This window comes from Zosterops lateralis (genome assembly GCF_965231275.1).
Source record: "Zosterops lateralis genome assembly, chromosome: 5".
Taxonomy (NCBI): domain Eukaryota; kingdom Metazoa; phylum Chordata; class Aves; order Passeriformes; family Zosteropidae; genus Zosterops; species Zosterops lateralis.
In genome coordinates, this window is record NC_139766.1 from 7,354,595 (window position 1) to 7,375,527 (window position 20,933).

Here is a 20,933-nt window from a genome sequence, read left to right on the forward strand (position 1 = left end):
TTTGTCACACTCAGTGACCATCTTGGTGTATAAATGAAGTCGTATAGTCCTTTAGGACTTTATTTTTCTATATATACAAAGATGTTAGGTAAGAGGAGTAGACATTTGGTGTTACAATTTCTGCAGGCAAGAAAGGCTGACTGACATAAAGGAAACTATGAAAAATTACTGGCAATTACTGCTGTTAAAATGCAGACTTCTGGAATTTCTGCTGAGTTTGGACCATGTTCTTTTTGAAGTAGTACTTCCTACAAATTTTTTCCAACCCATATGCTCAAAGTCTTTACAATGAAATGAATTTTTTCTAAATTTCCCCTTGGCAGATGTCCATCCTCCAGCCACATTTTTATTTTGTACTTTGTGCTGCCTTGTTCTGATACACAAGACTACACTGAAGATGAAAAACTGCAGCTTCCTCAAACAGTCCTCAGTCTAAATTGTTCATGCCTTTTCCTCTGGTGGCATTTTGGACCAGAATCCACTTACAGTGTATGGCTGGATTCTGAGGCATTAAGGTTTTGAAAAAATGTAAAAACAAGATTTTGTTTAGATAAATTAACTTGTGCATTGTCAAGAGAAGAAACTTTATTTAGATAATTAAATTGAGGGAATATGGGATACTTAGAAAGTAGTATCTTTTTCAGATGCAAAATTGGTGTCATGGCAACAAGGTCATGTTGCACTAGTCAAGAATTTTATGTAGATGTCAGATCCCAGTTCATGTTTTAAACTAAATATTATTGATAAAAAGAAAGCACAATGTTGTCAGCCCTACTCTGCTCAAAAGTTGATATATTCCTTTTTTTAAGGTTTATTTTTAAGCCTATGCAGAATTTATTTCTGCAGATAAATTCCTCAGCTACATTGTTGGCATTTTAATTTCTAAATAATAATCACTGTGTTTATTCACCTCTCCTACATGGAATAGTTTCCTTGGAACTGTGCTACGGAAAAAACTTGGCTTAAGTTTTTCTTCATACAGAACAGTTTTACCCATGGCAGCTATTAATACATAGTAACCCAGACAGGCAGCACTTCTTCATCAGGATCTGTCATTTTGGAAACTGCTTCATCCTCCCCTTCCTTTGTGTGTGCAACTGAGATCACAGTGGCTCTGCCCTCACCCATTGGTGACAAGAACCTCCTCCTTAGGGGACTGCAAGTCCTCCCCGGGTCTGGAGTTTCAAAGTTTCATATTTTGTCTTTTGAACAGAGTGGCGAGATCCAGAATTCATGAGAGAAGTTGAAGCTGCTACAGGACTGGATCTTGGTTCCTCTAAAAGTAATGGAAAAGGACAGAAAAAGAAAGGGAAGAAGCGAAAATATCCAAATCTGACAGACCTGAAGCAACAGGCTAACACTTCTCGTTCCCGCCTCGAGAAGAAAGTCTTCAACAAGTAAGATGCTTCATTCTGTAAAGCCTGTTAAATGACTGTTTCTGTTTGATTCAACAGAACTTTCTGTTTCTAAAACATTAACATGCACTTACTAAACAGTTTTTTTTTTTTGCTAACTGCAAACCAGAATGTCTTCCATATGTCTGGAGGGTAAAAAATAGCAGGTACTGACAGCCAAGGTTATTTCTTTGAGAGTGATTTTCAACTCATTTTCAAAATTTCCCTATGAAAGGCTTCTTTCATTCTGTCTCAATTTTTATAGAACTTTAATTGCTGAATTGGCTTCTCTGGATGATCATTTATTAGTCAGGCACAGTGGCTCAGGTGGATATGGGAACCTGCCAGCCACTCCCAAATGGCCTTTAGAACATACAGTAGCTCCATCTGTCCACTATTAACACATTTCTGATGCCTGTTCTTGCTTAGATGTGGCTACAACATAAATTTGCCTAAGCATGCTCTAGTCTTTATCAAATGGGAAGCAGCTGCAGCTATTTAAATAGTTTCACATGTCAAAGATTAAGTAGTCAAAGGAAAGTAAAGTTGTCAAATCAAAAAAATAAAAATTATTATTGTAAAATCAACAATGGTGGGTTATTCTCTAAGCATACTGGATGAGTTGAACAGCATCCAGGACACAATATTTGTTTAAGCTCAATTTTCCCTTCTCTGATTTACTGGTTATAACAACAAAGCCACATTGCTTTTGGTTATGGAAATAGCACATTTTCTGTGAAATTCTCATGTCACCTGGTCTTAGTTAGAAGTTAGAACATACAGTTCTAATGATTAGAATTTCATATCATGGTTTACTGTGGTTTGTGCTAATGATTTTGAGTGTGTGTTAGTGCCAGGCATACGGAATCAAACCTGTCAAGTTTTTAATAGGTTTCATGCTTTGCAGCACTAAACAAGATGATAACCTTGGCTCCTTATAACAACCCCAAATTACTTGAAATGTATAGGTGATAAACCCAGGCTCTAGTCTGCCAATAAAGCTAAGTGAAATTGCACACAGATCATCAAAGTGGGATCTCATTTCATTTACAGTATCGCACAATCCACTGGTGCTAATGTAAAACCTACATGACATGAAAGTGTCAAGGCCACTCTGCGCTGCTAAAGGCTCACTTTTCTCCTACCAATTAGGTAATATTTGAAGTGCAAAACCATGACCACATTTTCCTTACTCTGGTAACTTTATTGGCAGAATTTTGTTAAAAGTATACCTCTTCCAGGGTGTTTTTTTCAGAATGGTGGTTTTCATTGCAGTTGCTGCTGAGAAAGTCTTTAATCTCACCATTTAGAGTGTTATTAAGAAGAAACCTCTGTTTTCAGATGTTTCAAAATGGCTTTGGAAATGAAGCCATTACAGAGAACAGTTACCAAACCAGAAATCAGCTTGTTTTTTGGAGATAACCCTGGAAGCAGAGCTGGAATACTATATAGGGACTGATCCTAAAAGAGGCTGAGGAATGCTGCCCAGGTGCATGTCTTATCTTCATTTTCCTGCACAGCTTGAAACATCTTCAGATATGATAAAGGCAGACTGTGGCAATGTAGAGTCTTAACAGCATGAGCCTTGAAACCATCTAGTTGTGTGATGGAACTTGCCAAACTTGTAGAAATCAAAAGAGACATCAGTCAGTGCCCTGTTTTTGAATGGGACACAGTCCCTCAAACCAAGCCTGTAGCTGCTCTACCTCCCACATCAGCAGAGCACCCAGGTGTTTACCTGGAGATGTGTTAGGAGATAACACCCTTCATAGGCAGGGTGACAGCTGAGAACACCTGCAAATATCAGCCTCAGATAGCTGAGCTTTTGGGCCAGAGGCATCCAGAGTAACCAGTAAAATTTGGAACTTTAGAATCCAGTGAGGAACACAATTCCTGAGGCAGGGTGCCCTCAGCTCTGCACAACAGCTGCTTTAAGTTTCTGAGGGGGCAGGTGTTCACAACTGAACATTTTCCTGACTGATTCTTACTCCTCTAGATTTGTGAACCCATTCCTCTGCCTTACCAGCTGGAGGATATAGAGGCTTGGTCTCTTTTTGTCTTTTATGACAATCTCCTGATCATGCTGTCCAGGCATCATTTTCCTCACCCCCAATATCTTAGTTGTGTGATCTTCATTCAAAAGTTTGTGGATGGGAGAAAAGTGCAGGTGTCTTAATTACCCAGCTCAGAAGCATTTCAGTCCCTCCCTGGAGAAATCTCTGGGCACATCTTTACTCGGAGGAGGCAATGGCAGTCAACAGAGCACCAACAGGGAGACACAGAGGATTTCTGAGAGGATCCTCACTGGATTTGGGAGCACCAGAGAGCTTACCAGCTCTGGAGTTCATTCCTTCACTTCCTTTTCAAACTGAAGAATGTTCCAGAGCTTCTCCTGCACAGAGGAGATGCAGAGGGCTCAGGTGCTTGCCCATCCCAAGGCAGCAGAGATCCCATTTCCATTGGATGTACGAATGAGGTATTGGACATACTGTCCTGCCTGTGCTAAACTCTGAGCACTTCTGCAGCAGAAGCCTGTCTCTCTGTACAGATACACAATAATCTCTGGCGTCTTCATAAACTAGAGTTGTGGATAAAAACTGCTGCTCAGAGATGGGGATGCTGCTGTTGTGAGGAAAACAGTCTAACTCAGCTCACATCTGATGAAATGGAGTTTTACTAACCTGTGGAAGTTGCTAAATCAGTTCTTGATGAGTTGCTAAATGAAATGAACAGCAAACCCTTCCCTCACAAAAACATTCTGGATTGAGGGTTAGATTTCATAAGGGTTTCTGAGTGTTAATTTTTTAAGGTCTTGTTAGATATTTTTAGTGTGGTTTTTTTGGTGTGTGTGGGTTTTTTTGTTTGTTTGTTTATTTTTTGTTTGTTTGTTTTGTTTTGTTTTGGTTTTGGTTTTGGTTTGTTTTTTTAGTTTTGTTTTTTTTTTTTTTTCCCTGAGAGGACTTAGGTGCTTTTGAAAATCAAACTTGTTCCATGTGGCTGTAAGGATGCTGGGAGGGTGGAATACACAGCCATTAAACTGAAGGACTTGGATTTGTTTACTCCTGTTAATAAAATCATTGCTGAATTAAACTATTTATATTGCTGCAGCTAATTTAGTTAACAAGACAAATTTGTTCAGCCTCATCAATGCCATGCTCAGAAGCCTGGTAGTGATTAATCAAATTCCCCAACATTCATAAACGTTCTCTGAGATTGAGTAGACTCAACATAACTGTTATTATTGTTTTGTTTCTCTTTCAGAGGTGCCATGAAACGGGTCATGAAAGCCATGAACCAGGTGGACCAAAGGAAGCACGAGAAGTTTGCCAACCAGTTTAACTATGCACTGAATTAAATTTTCAGTCACCTTCTGCCCTTCCTTATTACAGGAGTGCAACTGCAAAACCCTTAATGAAAGATATTTGTATTTACACTACACTACTTTGCTAGGCACATTTTTACAGGTGTCATTTTGAAATTGTTTCCAAGTTTAACTTATTTTAAATTAATATTAATTTTGGAAAAGATGTGGTAGTGTGGAATTGAATGCATTTAAAATTTTGATAATTATTTGAAATATACATGAAATAGAAATGTTTTATGACTTGTACATAATTTGGGTAAACTGTTCAGATTTTGGGGCTTGGTTCTTTTCCATCCTAAAGGACTCATGTAATTTATACCTCCTTACACATGTTTAATTTCTCCACTTTCATCTCTTCAGAGAAGAAGATACCTTAAAAACAATTTGATTGCTGCCAGGGATGGCAGTGCACAGAGCATTTTCTCAGCCTACTACTGTACAAAGTGAGCCACATCAAACAGCACAGCAGATTCTGCAGCACCTCTATGAACACCTTGGTACACAGTAAAAAAATACAAATCAACTGATGCCTTCAGATGATGAATGGGGTAGAGTTTGATTTCTGCAAACTGAATTCCAAGAGCTACGTCAGTCTTGGTAGCTGTGGCACAGATGGAAAAATTGAAATTGCAAAGATCATCCTGGCCTGGTTCTTGTCTTCCCGAGATGGTATCCCAGTATCTTTCAGAACTGCTCCTGGACAGCACATTGGGGAAGTCTATAGTAATGTACACAGAATGTCCTCCAGTTTAACTGCTGTCAAAAAAGCTCCAGTATGAAGTGAAAATAAGAGGTTTAAAAAAAAAAATCATTCGAGTGGCACACTGAACTAGTGGCACAAGTGAACTGCCTTGCTTGGATCAGATAAAATTACATCAGGCTAAAGTCCCAGAGCGTGTCTAAGGACCCAGATATAATCACAAGCATCTGGAATCTTCCAACTCCAGAGAGATTTTAATGTGCAGTTGGATCCAGTGTGGGTTGTAGTTCTTGGCTGGGTATTTAAACAAATCTCCCAAACTTGTTTGCTGGCTATAGTCAAGCTTAAGGAGAGAGAATGAAACAGTGACCAATTGTGCTCTTGCAACATTTCATACACCTTTATGGGTAAAGAAAATCTAGAGTATCAGAAGGGTGGTGTTAGAAAATCAAATCAGGGTCGTGTCAGTGGGAAAAATAAGAACTGTAAGCAGATTTCTCCATGGTTATCCTTACCTGAGCATACAGTTACACCTGGGGAAAAGTCTGGAAAGAAAAAAAGACCACAGCATGTATGGTCTGGCACTCAAATACAAAGCATTTAGTGACATGAATGAGCTTGGTATGGACCTTGTGAGCGGGGCTTTTGAATGAAAGCCATCCTTCAGCACGTCTCTCTGAGGTTTCTGGGCAGGGTGGTGGGCCCAAACTCATCTTTTGCACAATCCCTTGTGAATTCATTTTCTCTAAACTCACTTGAGGCGTGGCTTTATCAACCTGGGTATGGCTGAAAGTTTCTAGTAGAAAACTGTAACACTAAAAAGTTCCTAGAAATCATGGTTAAAATATTTATTTGTAGGGACTTATAAGCAGGTCTGCACAGACAGTAGATGATGCCACACAGAACAGTTTGCACGTTTGGGAAAGGCTTCAGTTAATCAAGGTGGACATTATTGGAAAAAAAAAAAAAAAAAAGACCAAAGAAACCAACTCTGTTTTGTAGAAAACAAAAAGCAGTTCCATTTAAAGTGGCTGTGGAAATGGGTGATAAGAGTGTTGATAGTTGTAAGGAGCCTCTATCCAGAAGCAAGAGGTGTTGAATCCCAGGAGCCCAGGCAGCACAAACACAAATCAGGTGTGTCACAGTACACTGCAGAGGCAGGTGGCCACCTGGTGGTCTCACACACTCTGCAAATGCCTGGCTGTGGTGCAGCTTATCCAGTGCTGTTAGACACATTAATGCTTTTACTCGGAGCTGATGTGAGTGTCTCTGTAGGTTATGCACCAGAAAAGGTAAGGATGTTACAGCAGTACTTAAATGATAAAAATCGGCCATTTAAAGCTTTTTGGAGTGCCTCACCCACCCCGAGCTCACACCTTCAGCAGAGTCGCCGCTTTTGAATAAGCAGTGGTAATTGTCATGCATTAACAGCTCTCTCACTGGAGCACACGTTCAGGATGTGGAGTCCAGGTCCCTTCTCAGCCTTAGAGGTGACAGTCCCATGTCCTGGCTCAGGGGACAGCCCAAGCCACCAGCAACATAAATGCAGGAGAGCTGGTGGGAGACAGCTCACATCACCTGTTTCCCTGTGGGAGCTGGAATTGAACCGCTGTGGAGCTAAAACTGCTTCATGTAGGAAACTAGACAGAGAGTAAAAGATCTCTGCAGATTACAGTCCCCAGACTGGGGCAGAGGAGGGCTGGATCTGCATGCTTATTCCATGCCAGGAAAAACACCACTGAACTTCATGGATTCAGGAGAGAGCTTCCTCAGAGATCAGCAGATCAGCCCTCAGGACCCCATGGACACCAAAGCCAGAGAGAAGGGTGTTACTCTGGTAACTTCTGCAGAGCAATTTCTCCCTATGTCTGTTCTAGGATGCAGGGACAGCTGCATTTAAATATACCCAAAACAGGTAATGTCATTCTGCTCCTGGGTGAAAATAACACTTGAATTTGTATCTGCAAACAATCAAGTTCTGCCCCAAGCAGTGCCCGAGGAAGACTCAATGGTGCTAGGAGTGCAGAGGGAAGTTAATCCATAGCCAGGTGAGAAAGAAAAAACAGAGGAGAGAGTTGAGGTGTCAGGGAGAGGTAAGCCAGGAGCTGAAGATGAAAATAAGGGCAATGCCCTTTCTGACAAGGGCACCAGCACACACCCCCAAACAAGAAGACAATCTTGGCAATAGGAACAGTCAGCCACCAGTTTCCTGAAGTACCCCCAAGATAAAAGGCAGGTCTGGAGCCAAGTCAGCTATAAAGCCAAGAACAGCCCAGCACCAACACCACAGCTCAGGCAAGAGACTCCACTGAAATGCACCTTCCTGCAACCAGTGGGAGGGTTTGGGGGAAAGCTCCTGGTAGGTCTCTCCCAGCTTAGCTGTTTTCATGGCAGCCTGAGCCAAGGTGCTGCAGCTGTGCCACATCGGGGCAGAGCTTGGGCACCTGCTGGGGCGGGGGATGGACACAAGGAGGACTACAAAGGTGCTGAGAGGGTAATGAGAAAAATTAGATCCTGCTGGTACATCCAGAGCTCTCAGAACATGTCTTACTGGATGTGATAATGGTCCTATTACAAAATCCTCTAACTAAAGGAATTAAGAAAGAGGAAAAGCCTCAAAGCAGCAGCCTAGATCAGACCAGTCTGAACCCTCCCCATCCAGCAGCACGTCCTCACCCCTTCAGCTGGGAGAGATGCTAAAGATCCCAAAACTTAGCACATCCCTTAGAAAGTACATGTGGCTGAGAGCTTGGGCTGCCTGGCAGCTGGACAAATTGTGACCTGTGGGATAAATTTGTTCTTCCAGGTGTGGGAGTCAGATGCTGTCCCTGAAGGAAAGAGAAAGATCCCTTAATTGCTCATTTTTCTGAGTTGATGTTTTCCCTCCTCTTCTTCAAAGCTGATTGAGTGGAGAAAGATTCATGTCCTTGCTGAGCCTTTCCTCTCAGCTGGGTGTGGGGAATACAGAGCCTAAATGCCCTGCCAGCTCAGGGGAGTGGTGGGGGAGCAGGTTCTGCCATGCTGGGATGAGGGCATGGGGTGTTTGTGCTGGTGACTGGCTGCACCAGAGCCTGGGCAAACTGAGCTAGACTTATGTCAGCACAATCTCTTTCTCCATCTCTAAATGTCTGTGACTGAAATATCATTTGGCTTTCTTTGTAGACTTCCCCTTGCTTTTCTACCTGCCAGTGCCTGGGCAAAAACCCAGCTCTCCTGTGCCAAATGCTCCTGTGTTTTGCCATTATCATGAGGAATCCTCTCTGTTGGGGGGGTTAAGGAAAATCTTACTAAATTTTTTAAAATGTGGTGCTAATTAGTTTAGATGTAATGAGCAGTGTTAGGCTTCTGGTTACTTTAAAAGGAGTTGTTGAATAACCATTTCTGATGACATTCCAATTTGCATAATGACAAGGTGCTGGCATTGCATCCACTATTAATTTGCTGTATTTATAATGCCATTATGGAGCTACTGTTATCCTCATGCCCTGTAAAAGGTATATAGAAATATAATATATGATCCTACTGGTTTGGAAATTGCTTTTGAATATCTTTGAATTTTTGTAATAGTATTTTTGGCAGCTGAAGGCTAACAGCACCACCAGGAGAGTCTGCCACACAGTTTCACTAGGGCAGAAATTAAATGCTGCTTCCACATGTGCACAAGTGTTTATTTTCCCCAGTGCTGGAGCAGAGGCAGCAGAGGTGAGTGTGATCAGGTGTGCTGCAGAGCGTGCTCAAGGCAAACACAGTATTTCACTTCAAATCACCCCTACAAGGCACAGTGCTGCTGCTTGAAGTCCCAAAGAGCATCCTTAATCACAACTCTCAAAACATTTAACAGGTCACAGAGAGTGCAGCTTGGTGCGATGAACTCCCGGTCAACACAAGGAGTTGGAGGAGCCCAACCAGCAACTTGTTCAAATGCTCTCTTCCTGCACTTCTCCTCCCCTCCTGCAGACTTTGGGAACCAAGGAACAGGAAATAAACTTGTCACTCTACCTGTGTTACAGTGAAAACGTGGAAAAGAGTCTCTATATGTGCAGGATGAGTTCTTGTAATGTATGTGTGTGGTTACAGAGAAAAAAAAAATTAAGAAAGAAAAAGAGCCATAATTGATTTATTTGTACTAAGTTTAGTAGAATTATTTTGCTTCTCTTGAAAAAGCAGCAGTTTACCTAAAGGGGTGAATATTTGCTGTGTAAACCATCACCCCACATGAATGTTACTGTGACAATATTTCAGTTCTTTGCTGTGGTGTCATCTCTCCTTCATTGTCACTGTAAAGTGTTTCTGGTTTGTGTCATTGCAGAGAAGAAAATCTAGAAGATGTATTCTAAAAAAAAGTATCATTTCAGGTGGACCTGGCTGCTTTTAGCTACCTGAATGTGTGTCACATCATAGGAATAAATTAGTAAATCACGTACAGATATTGCCTGACCCTTCATGTCCAGATTTTATGTTCTGGCCATGCTCTGTGTTCTGGCTGCTTCTCTATCAATACAGGGTGCATCCATAGGATTTCCAGCATCAACAGGATTTCTCCTGAGTGGGCAGAAACCTGTAGCTTTCCAAGGCTGTAATAGCCTGTTTTAAAGCTTATTCTGCATTATGAAATCACATCTCTGTCAGACAGCATCAGGAAAGAAGAAAAGGTTCTTCTCCTGTCAGGGTTGTTTTCACTGTGACAGCCCCCATTCTGTCCAGCTGAGATGTGTGTTTAGCGAGAGCCTGTGGCACAGAACACGAGTGTGTGAGCGAGAGGGAAAGAAGTAAAGAACCCCACCAGACAGAGAAGAATTTGGTTTATGTAAACCATTTATGTGAGCCCACTTTGAGCCACAAACTGATTAGGGTCCTCTTTGTTTACTTGCCTGTCTCCTTCACTCCCCCCCAGTGTCACTCTGTTCTCTACCTTGGTTTACCTCCCGGAGTCCGGAAAATCTTCCAATATCAGAAAAAAAAAAATCTTTCTTTTATTTGCTTAAGGAAGGCTCTACAACAACTGTACTTACTTGGTTATCTTTGAAACAGAACCTGAAGGCCAGAAATGCCCAGACACTGTAAAATAGTTTTCCTTTGAGTATTTAAATTCAACTGAGCAGAATTATTTTGTCATGTAATACAGGAACTAATGGATATTTGTTAAAATAGCAAACTACAAGCAGACATCATTGTGTACTTTTGGGAAATGGATTTAAGTTTATACAGTCAAAGCTTTATTTTTAACATTTCACTTGTGTAATGTAAGACTGGGAACATGTAACATGACTGAGTTTGGTCTGAAACAGAAGGTCTGAAATACATGTAAAAAACCTCTAAGAATTAAAAAAAGTGATTTACTGCACCCTGCTCAAGTGGAAACAACCCAAGGAATTTTTGCAAGTGAGAGTGCAGAACTGGTTTGCAATGATTTTGTGAAACATCATTAGCTGCTGAGTGAAATCAATAACAAAAAATATTTCAAAATATTTTCAATTCTCTCTCAGTTGTTTGGAACATGTCTGTGTATTTATGTGCTTTTTCCTGTTGATTATAAGACATTTTACTGAACAACTGAAACTTGTTCAGTGTAAGCTGAAGTGTATGAAGTAAAATAGATGCAGTTTCCTTTTTTAACCTCAGTCATTCACGGAGTGAACAACAGTAAGATGCAATTAATAGCTGAATCTTTTCTTACTAATACGGGTTTGCATCCTTCAATTTAACATTGATTTCATGGGAATTAGTCCAAAAATATGCTGGTGGCCCAGATAATTTCTGGTACATTCCAAAGATGTCACTTGAACACACTGAATCAGGTTTTGAATGTGCTGCTCAGTCTGTCAGAGCTGAGACTGTCCTCTGGTAAATGCTTTGCTCAGTGTCCCCTTGGATGTGTTCTGTGTTCTGAATCCCCTAACGCTACATTTTATGAATGAATAACAAAGTAATTAACAAAATAATTCGACAGAATGAACCAGAGCAAACACCTCGCGCTTGTGTCATAACCATCATCCCCTCAGTCAGTGTGTTCTACTTGCTCTGTTCCAGGGCTTGCTGATAATCCATGGAAAATGAGCTCCAAGAGCCCTGTGCAGGAGCACTGGGCATGGTGTGCAGGGCAGCAGGGACATCAGACAGGCACCACACGGGAATTGGATTTTGGGCCTTGCTGGGGGGTCACTTTGGGGGCTTTCTGTGACTCTGTTAATGGGATAGCCTCAAATGCTTCATCAAAGCATTTGACTCTCCTGCAGAGCCAGTGTGTCAGCGGGCAGGAACACGGGGGATGGAGTTGGGAGGCTCAGACAGGTGAGAGCATTTTGCTTTAGCACACCAGGGGCTGAGCACTCACACCTGAGATGTTCCTCAACAGCTGCCCTGTGTCGACACCATCACACTTCTCATTGTCGAGTTTTTACCCACACACTCTGATCCAACACCACAAGCCAGCTGCAGAGGTTTGGTCCAGGGAGCAATATCTGAGCTGGCTCTTTAGTGTTGGTGCTCCAAATGCCCTCTGGACAGAGACAGTACCTGTGAGCAGAGTGTAAAGTGCCCTACAGCACTGCAGGTGCTGCACGCTGGGGAAGACACACACTAAAGTTGAGCCTGTGCAGTTTTGCTCTAGAATTTTATGATCTCAGACCTCTGGATGAGGCATTGGAGCAAGGGTTATCAATAACTTCCTAAACTATGCTGAGAAAGATACCTGCAGCTCTGCTTTCAGCACTGCCATAAAATGTGAGAAGCCTTGTTAAATTGCATTTAATGACCGGGAATCTCAGGCTAACTGACTCCTTCATCCAGCAGCTGTGAGTAATAATGCTCACATGAACAGGTTTCACTGGCAGGACACTTACCAGCCTGGAGTAGGGGAATCGTGCACTCTGAAGCTCTGGGCAGCTCCTGTTGGAGCCAAATTATTTTCCACTGGCAGGGAACTGCTTTGAGCTCCCGGAGTGCAGACAGGGTTTGAATTATCTCTTTATTCAGCTGTGTCATGCCTCACCTGAGCTAACAGTTTGGCTGCTGGTGGCACTTACTCAAACCTGGTGCACGATGGCATAGTGTGAGACGATCTCCTCAGTGCCCATTTCCCGCTTTGGCCGGTTTTCTTGTCCCAGTAAGAGCTGTGCAGAGCAGTACTCCAAGCATTACTATTTGTCCTATTTTCCCCGAAAATTTACTTCGGAACACCTTTCATGTTAAAAGTTCTTATTTCCACAAATGCAAATGAGTCTGGTCAGAGACTTGTGGTGCTTGTCGCCTCCTGCACGCGGGGGAGTGAGAACCCGGAGCATCCCGCGTCGCCTGGAGCATCCCGCATCACCTGGAGCATCCCGCGTTACCTGGAGCATCCCGCGTTATCTGGAGCATCCCGCATCACCTAGAGCATCCCACGTTACCTGGAGCATCCCGCGTTACCTGGAGCATCCCGCGTTACCTGGGGCATCCCACGTTACCTGGGGCATCCCGCATCACCTGGAGCATCTCGCATCACCTGGAGCATCCCGCGTTACCTGGAGCATCCCGCATCCTCCGGCGGCTCCCTCAGGCTGCTGCACCCGCGCAGCGGGAACCACACACCCTGCGGGGTCTGCAGCGTGCAGCCGTCCCCACTCCCCCCTGGTCTCCAAAATCGGCGGTCGCGGCGGATTTTATTTCCACGGGAGGGCTGAAACACTTTATTCCATTCTAGAGCGGGTGTGAGGGAGTGGGGTGCGGCTGTGGAGCCCCGGCCGTGCAGAGCCCCAGATCGGAGCCGGGCTGGGGGCACCGGGAGGGAGCAGGGGAAGGAGCCGGGACACCCTGGTACCCCCGGGCAGTGATGTGGAGGCGGGGGCCGAGAGGAAGGGGATGCTCTGCTGCCCAAAAATCCCTCCGGAAAATACCGACTTCTTAGAACTGCACCCAAGGGGAAAACAAAACAAAACAAACAAAAAAACAACCCACAAAACAAACAATAAAACCCAAACAAACAAACAAAAAATCCCAGACAAACCCACCAAAAATTAGTGGGAAATTAAACCTCTTCCCCGGTGTGAGTTTTGGAGTCACACAGGGAGTGGAGAAAAGGGGTAACAGCGTCCCTGGGGCAGCGGGCCCGGAGCTGCTGGGCCGGCGGGGCCACCTCGGGCTGCTCACGGCGGTAATAAACTTTTTCTTTGAAAGTAGAAAAAAAAAAAGTATTATACAAGACCAACTTTGACACGAATTTAAAAGTAATCAGCAGAACGGCCATGAAAAGAATATTTTATTTTTTAAAGTTATGGAATCTGAATGAAAGAGCTGATGTATTAAATTTACATAAATCCAAAATATCGGACTTCCCGTCGTCGGAAACATGGCAGAGTTGTCGGATTCCCTCTATATATGATAATATTTTTGTCCGTAATATTGCACAAATCGGCGAGGCCGATTAAGAAAATGCAAACAAGAAAACTAAGAAGGGAAATACCCTCCCTCGTACAAGAAGAATAAAGTTGATTTGCGTATAAGAAATACGCTCTCAGAGTAAACGAAAAGAAAAAGGATGATGCAAGACATCCCTCCGAGCGTCTCTTGGGGCAGGCGTTTTCCAGAGGAAACTTGTCTGACAAAGATCCACCCGAAAACCGGGGACTCGCCACCGCGGAAAGCGCCGTTTCTTTAGAGTTTATTGATTGATTTAAAGTGTTCAGCAAACAAAGTGCTCTCTTCATCACCTCTTGCTCATTACTCCCTCGTCTTATACATTAATTATAAAGTTAAAACTTTTTTTTTTTCTTTCTTTCTTTCTTTTTTGTAACAAGCAGAAATATACAGAAATTATTAAGGTAAAAAAACCCCAGCCCTGCAGCCCCGGGGCGGCCCCGCTCGGGGCTCGATGGACAAGTGAGGCTTGTAAAGAACATCCCCCGTCCCCGGGGGGTCACGGCGGGGAGCGGCCCCTGGGCCTCTGCAGTGCCCGGGGACAGGACCGATCGTTCTCCGGTTTACCCTGAGACTCAAAGGGGTACATAATCTTTTTTATTCTTTTAAAGTCTTTCGCTAGTGGCCAGACCAGAATAAAAACAAAGGGAAATAATAATAATAATAATAATAATAATAATAATCAAAACCCACATAGCAACGAGGGACGGTGAAAATAAAAAATACAGGGAACGATGATTTACATCTACTCGTATGTACACGGGGGAGGGAGGAAGGTCTCTCCTCCTCCTCCCCTCAGCAGCGCAGTCCGGACACGTCGCGTACAAAAAGGGTCGTAGAAAGGCCCGAGGGCGGGGGAAGCTCCCGGGAGCCCCTGGGCGCTCCTCTCACCCCCCGGGGGTGGCAGGAACTCGGGGCTGCCCTTCCCCCGGTGGGTTCGTGGTTTCCCCTCCCGGCTGCGGGGCGATCCTCGGGGGGCGGCGGGGAGTGAGGAGGAGGAGGAAGGAGCGTGGCGCTTATAGGTGCGGGGTGTAGAAAGCCGGGGCGCCGTAAGTCTGGGAGCCCAGGACGAAGGGCGAGAGGACGGCGGGGCTGGGCAGGAAGGGCAGCTGTGCGGCGCAGACCAGCCCCCCGGCCGGGTGCCCGGCGTAGCTGCCGGGGCCGTGCATGGAGAGCGGGGCGCCCATGGGCGGCGAGGGGCTGAGCGGGCTGAGCCCCCCGGGCAGGGCCCCCCCGCCCAGCCCGGCCCCGGCCCCGCCGCCGCCTCCCCCGCCCGTGGGCGCGCTGGTGTCCGCGCCCGGGTTCTGCTTCTTCCACTTGGTGCGCCGGTTCTGGAACCAGATCTTCACCTGCGTCTCGGTCAGGCTGAGCGACAGCGCCAGGTTGAGGCGCTCGCAGACCGACAGGTACCGCGTGGATTTGAACTTGTTTTCCAGCGCCACCAGCTGCTCGTAGGTGAAGGCTGTCCGCGCCCGCCGGGGCTTGCCCGACTTGGAGTCCGAGCCCGTCCGCTTCCTCTTGGGCTTGGCCTGCGGCCCGGGCGGGGCCCCCACGGGCGGGGCGGGCGGCGGGGGGGGCGCCGGGGCCGGGACCAGCCCCCCCTCGGCGGGTTCGGCTCGGAGCGGGCCCGGCTCGGCCTCTCCGGGCGCCGCGGGGCCGGAGCCGCCGGTGCTGCCGCTCTCCTCGCTGCACAGCTCCTCCTCGTCCGGCGGCTCGCTGTCGGGGCTGCGGCTCGCCCGGCTGCCGTAGTCCAGGTCGCACTCCTCGGCCTTGTAGAGCTCCCCGTCCTCTGCGGACAAGCCACAGCCGCTGTTAGGGCTCGCCACAGCCCGGCCCGACCCCGCCCAGCCCGCCCCGGCCCCGCCGGTGCTGCCCCGGGCCGAGGGACAGCGGGGAAACCCACAGACAGCCCGGGGGTTCGCCCTCCCGCTGTCCCCCCTGCCCCTGGGACGGGAGTGCCCGGGCTGTCCCCGCCGCCCCTGGGACAGGAGTGCCCAGGCAGCCCCTCCTCCCGCCCCCTCGGCCCCTCCGGCCCCTGAGCCAGGGCTGGGCTGGGCTGGGCAGAAGCGCTGGGAAAGGCGCTGGGAATTGCAGCCCCACGGCCGGGAAGGGGCTGTCCCGCCCGGCCCGGCTGTGCCAGCGCTGCCCCTTCAGAATCACCTCCTCGGCAAGAGCTGGTACCGGGATGTGGCCGGGATAAGGGATGTGGCCGGGATAAGGGATGTGCCGGGATAGGGGATGTGCCGGGACAGGGGATGTGCCGGGATAGGGGATGTGCCGGGACAGGGGATGTGCCGGGATAGGGGATGTGCCGGGATAGGGGATGTGCCGGGATAAGGGATGTGCCGGGATAAGGGATGTGCCGGGATAGGGGATGTGCCGGGACAGGGGATGTGCCGGGACAGGGGATGTGCCGGGACAGGGGATGTGCCGGGATAGGGGATGTGCCGGGATAGGGGATGTGCCGGGATTGGGGATGTGCCGGGATTGGGGATGTGCCGGGATTGGGGATGTGCCGGGACAGGGGATGTGCCGGGATTGGGGATGTGCCGGGATAGGGGATGTGCCCCTCTCCCCACGGCCCCCAGCGCGCCCAGCAAACACCCGGCGCTGGAAAAGCCTTTAGGAGGGCGGCAGGGAGAGAGAGGATCCCCGGGGTGCCCAGAGGGGCAGTGGAGCCCTGGCAGGGCCGAGGGGCGGCCGGGGAGAAGCCCCTGCCCGGGCCGAGCCCGGGGAACGGGCAGCGGGGATGTCAAAGCGCCTCCAACTATTTCAGTGACGGAAGTCTCCGAATCGATGGGTGATTTGCTGGGTTTTGCTCTGGCATTTTTAACCCTTCCTGCGTCGGCTTTGACCTCTTGTCACTTTCCCGAGATGGAAGTATTAAAGTGGAGTAAATACTTGTATCGATTAGCAGAGCAGATACAAACTTAATTAAACTCATTTTGTGCAATGTACAAACTAGTTAACGGTCATTTAATTTATTTGGGTTTATATTACGCTCCAATTAACGGGTCTCCATCGGAGAACAGGGTAATTATCCGATATTTAAGGCTATTGGACTTGTGCTGACGATTCTGTCATTATGAAGCCTGAAAACAAATCGCATTTTCCGAGAAGCGGCTCCTCCCCATCCCGGCCGGGCCCAGAGGGGAACCAGAGGGGACCCTCCCCGCGGGCCGGGGCCGGGAGAGGCCCCAGGGACAGGTCGGGGTCAGTACCGTCCTTTCAGACACTCCTGAACTTCCCCCCTCTCACTTCTGCACCGGGGCTGAAGCTCCGGGAACCCCAATCACAGACTCCTTTAACTTGTTTAACCGAGATCCGCAAATGGGAAATGAATCGCTGCTCTGTCACCCCTATCCCGGCCGCAGTTGGGTTGTTTTTAATCCCCCCCAGACCTGAACAAACCTCAATTTGCTCCGTATCCTCCCGCCGGACCCTTTAACTCCCGCTTGTGAAATTAGGGGTGGTTTTAAAAGTGTGTTTTGTTCAGCGCGCTGATTTCAGATACGGCTGGTTCGGGAGGAGAAATACGGGCAGAGTATTGTTGTCCTTTTCACCCCGAAAATATCTCTTAATAACTCAGGGTTCATTAAGAACCTTTTCCATCTTTCTGCTCAGGTCGGAGCGAGGCAAACACGGGCGATCTCCGCCCAAGAGGAGAAAACCGAGCCTGTTTTCCCCCAGCCCGACCCAGCGAGCGCAGACGAGCGTCTGCAACCTGTAGGACCCGCTAGAAATTGCGGGGCGTCATTTTTTTGCAGCAACGATTTATAAAATGTGCGAGTGGCTGTTCCTGCGGGGCAGAGCCGGGGCTGAGCGCAGCCCCAGCACCAACACACGGACCGGGCCGGGAACCTGCAGCCAGCACTTCTGGAGTTTATTTTCCGTCTAGGGAATCACAGCCGTTGGTCAATTAAAAAAAATTAAGACAAAAAAAAAATGCAAAGCGAATCGAACTGGCGACGGAATTGGACGCCAGGCTTATTTTTTTGTTTCTGGAATAGGTTAAATGATAATTTAATAGGGAGTTTGAACTGTTATTTTTAACGTTAAAATAGTTTTACGAGCGGCAAGTGAGGAGAGCTGTTTTCACTCTCCTTTGGCCAAAAAGCCTTTGCATTTTTCGGAGCGGTTGGTACTTTTTGAACCCCTCTCCTAGATTAAATATTGTTGAAATAATATTAATTATGACGGGGGAAGAGAAGAATTAAATTTCGTGATTTCCGAGCAGTCCCAGGTCCATCCCCGGCCGCTGCCAGGACATCAAGGCGCTGTGCCCGAGGGGATCCGTGTCTGGGCTGCCCGGGGGACTCGTCAGCGGGGAAAGCGAACCCGCGATGCCTCCAAAGGTATTTATTGTGAGAGAACAGATGGAGCCGCATTTCTCTCCTTGTCGGGAGATAAAAGTGTGAGATTAGCGATAGGTTAACCTCGTCAGTCTTTCTGATCGCCCAGATCTATTTAATATGACCAAAGTCAGATGAGTTTGGAGGAATAATCACCGCAGCTCCGCGCTGCTTTTAAAAATCGCTTTTGAATTCTATTAGTGCCCCGTTCCAGCTTTTGCTTTACAGATGAAAAATGCTTCACGGCTCGGGCTGGAGCAGATTCCAGACCTCTGTCGCTGCCTAATTTTACTTGTCAGAGTCCCGCTCTGGCGGGTTGGAAACCCCCGAGTCCTTTTCTCTCGCCCCAGACACAGAGAAATTATTTCTCCCAAGCCGAGAAGTTTATCCCCTGCAGCTCGCTGCCTCTTTTCCCCCTCCCTGGACATGGAATAACTATAGATATTTCCCACAAGGACCGCCTTTCCCCGGGAAGCCCCGCGATCCCGGAGCCGCGGTGTTTAGAGGTGACAAAGTTGGGATATTCGGACCCAGAAAGAAAAAGCAATCTAGAGCTCGGGTCGAATGCAATTCCCGATCAATAGCGAGCCCTAATAAGTGTAATAGGTTTTAATCGAGTAATTATCCGAATTTTGACCCTATAATTTAGATGTTAGGGAAGAGTTTGCAAGGTGCTTGAAAGAGATATGCACAATTCGATAATAGGATATCGATCCGAGCAGTCCTACATGCCACTCTGGGGCGATTTTCCCCATTATCCAGCCTCTTTACGCTGCTAAGCACATTTTACCTTAAATGTAATCGAAGGAATTTAATTGTTTTTCCAGAGATAACCAGCATTTTGTCACAATTAGTCTGATTTGTCCTAAAAAAGCCAAGGGGAGAGAGAAAATTGAATCTGTCGCCCAGAGCAACGGGCGGGGGGAGGACGGGAGGGGGGTCCGGGGCTGGGGAGAGACACAAAGTCATGAACGCCTGGGTTGGGGGGCCCAGGGGAGGTGGGGGTGCCCAGGGAGGGTTTTGCAGCCTCGGGGCCCTGGGTCCGGCCCTCCAAAGCCGGAGGAGCCGCTCCCAAGTTTTCCCGAGCCGGAGCCCGCGGGCAGCGCTGGCCGTCCCTGCCAGGAGGAGGAGGAGGAGGAGGATGAGGATGGCGGGTTCCTGGTTCCTCCCCAGCGCAGCCAGGCCGGGATTCCTGGGCTCATCCTGCCGCTCCCGGGCGGGGCAGAGCACCAACAGCTCCGGGTGTCCCGCCCGGCTCCTCCTGAGCCCCGGGACCCGCCGCCAGCTCCGGCCTGTCCCGGGAGGATGCGCCCGGCTCCCCCCTCGCCATCCCTCCACCTAACGCGGAATTCCTTCTACCTCCCTACATCCAGCAGCAGCAGCGCAGGGCGCGTTTGTCCTTCCCCGGAGGCGGCTGCCCGCAGCGCCCCGGCCCCCAGGGGGAAGGATGGGATGTCAGGGAAGGAGGGGATGTCAGGGAAGGAGGGGATGTCACAGCATGCCAGACCCTGCTGGGGGAACACGGGGCAGCCCCGGCTCGGAGGGGCTCCGAGCCCCCAGACCTACTTACTGATCAGCTCTGCGGGCTTCTTGCACGCGTCGAAATCTTCGGCGAGAGCCTTTTGCTCGGCCAGCTCCGTCCCTGAGTCCTCGGGCTTATCCTCCGCCCCCAGAGTGAACTCGGTCCCCGGCGATTTGTACAAGCCCGCGCACGGCCGCCGCTTGCTGTTGAACTTGTTAGGGTCCAGGATGTCGAGCACGGAGAAGGAGGTGGTTCTGTGCACCAAGGGCAGCGCGGCCACTGCCCCCTCTTGTCCGGGGGTGTTGCTCTGGCCGTCCCCCTGCCTGTCCCGGCTGGCGGGGCAGTAGAGCGGCAGCTGCTCCCCGCGGCTCTCCATCCCTTCCCCGCCGATGCCGGGGGCTGTCACCGCCGCGGCCGCCGCTGCCGGGATGGAGATGTCACCGACCTTGTCTCTGCTCGCATTCATGACTCCTCGCAGAGCCCCTCTCGGTTGCAACTTCTCCCCCCTGCCCTCCCCTCTCGCTCTCCCCCTCCTTCCTCCGGAGAAGTTGATGTGGAAACTCCTCCCCGGCTCCGCTCCCGGCTCAGGACGAGGCGCTGCCTTCAGCTCCCCGGGGCTGCGCTGGCTCCGGGCGCCGGGAGCTCCGGGGGAGGCAGGGAGTCACAGGGTGATGCTCGGCTCGGAGCCTCCACTCAGCTGCTCCTTCTTCCTTCTCACCATCCTCGCCGGGCTGCCAGGCGCTCCCGGGCCCCCCCTCTCCCTTCTCTCCCGCTCACACACACACACAGAGGCAAGGCTGTATCTTATTTATGCATTCATATTTAGCACTGGATTGTAATTGGCTACAAATTAATCCCTTGCCCATAATAGTCTGTAATCTTCATCGCTGGGAGAGAGACACGCTGGAAGCGCGTTCCGGGGGGAGGGGGGCGCGCAGGGAGAGAGCGAATGAAGGATGGCGTTGGCTGTGATATACTTGGCTGTCAGCTCTGTTTCAGCACACCTCCACTCATCTGGAAAGCATCTAAATAGCCTTATTTGGAGAAGTGGGAGGAGATGACGCTTTCTTTTAAATAATTGCGGGATCAATATAAAGAAGATATTATACACAGAAATGGGGAACTTAAGGTCTTCCATCGCTAATAGTGGAGTTAGGTGATCAAAAGGGGATTATGTGTGTGTGTGTGGGGGGGCTCAGAGGTGTCA

The 20,933-nt window shown here is 48.3% G+C and overlaps 2 protein-coding genes across 2 annotated transcripts in view; one reads left to right on the forward strand and one right to left on the reverse strand.

Annotated features, from left to right (window-relative positions):
* The window catches only part of UVSSA (UV stimulated scaffold protein A), a 44,278-nt gene extending 38,707 nt beyond the window's left edge, over positions 1 to 5,571 (forward strand). The window contains exons 12-13 of the mRNA XM_083860825.1: positions 1,214 to 1,397; positions 4,656 to 5,571. Coding sequence (XP_083716951.1) covers positions 1,214 to 1,397; positions 4,656 to 4,749 — 278 coding nt within the window. The 3' untranslated portion in view covers positions 4,750 to 5,571. The remainder of the gene's footprint in view (positions 1 to 1,213; positions 1,398 to 4,655) is intronic.
* Positions 5,572 to 14,868: 9,297 nt separating this feature from the next.
* NKX1-1 (NK1 homeobox 1) lies at positions 14,869 to 20,192 on the reverse strand (the record flags this gene model as incomplete). The annotated part of the gene is made up of 2 exons (XM_083862496.1): positions 14,869 to 15,641; positions 19,775 to 20,192. 2 exons carry the CDS (start codon positions 20,190 to 20,192, stop codon positions 14,869 to 14,871), a joined length of 1,191 nt encoding a protein of 396 aa, XP_083718622.1.
* Positions 20,193 to 20,933: the final 741 nt, after the last annotated feature.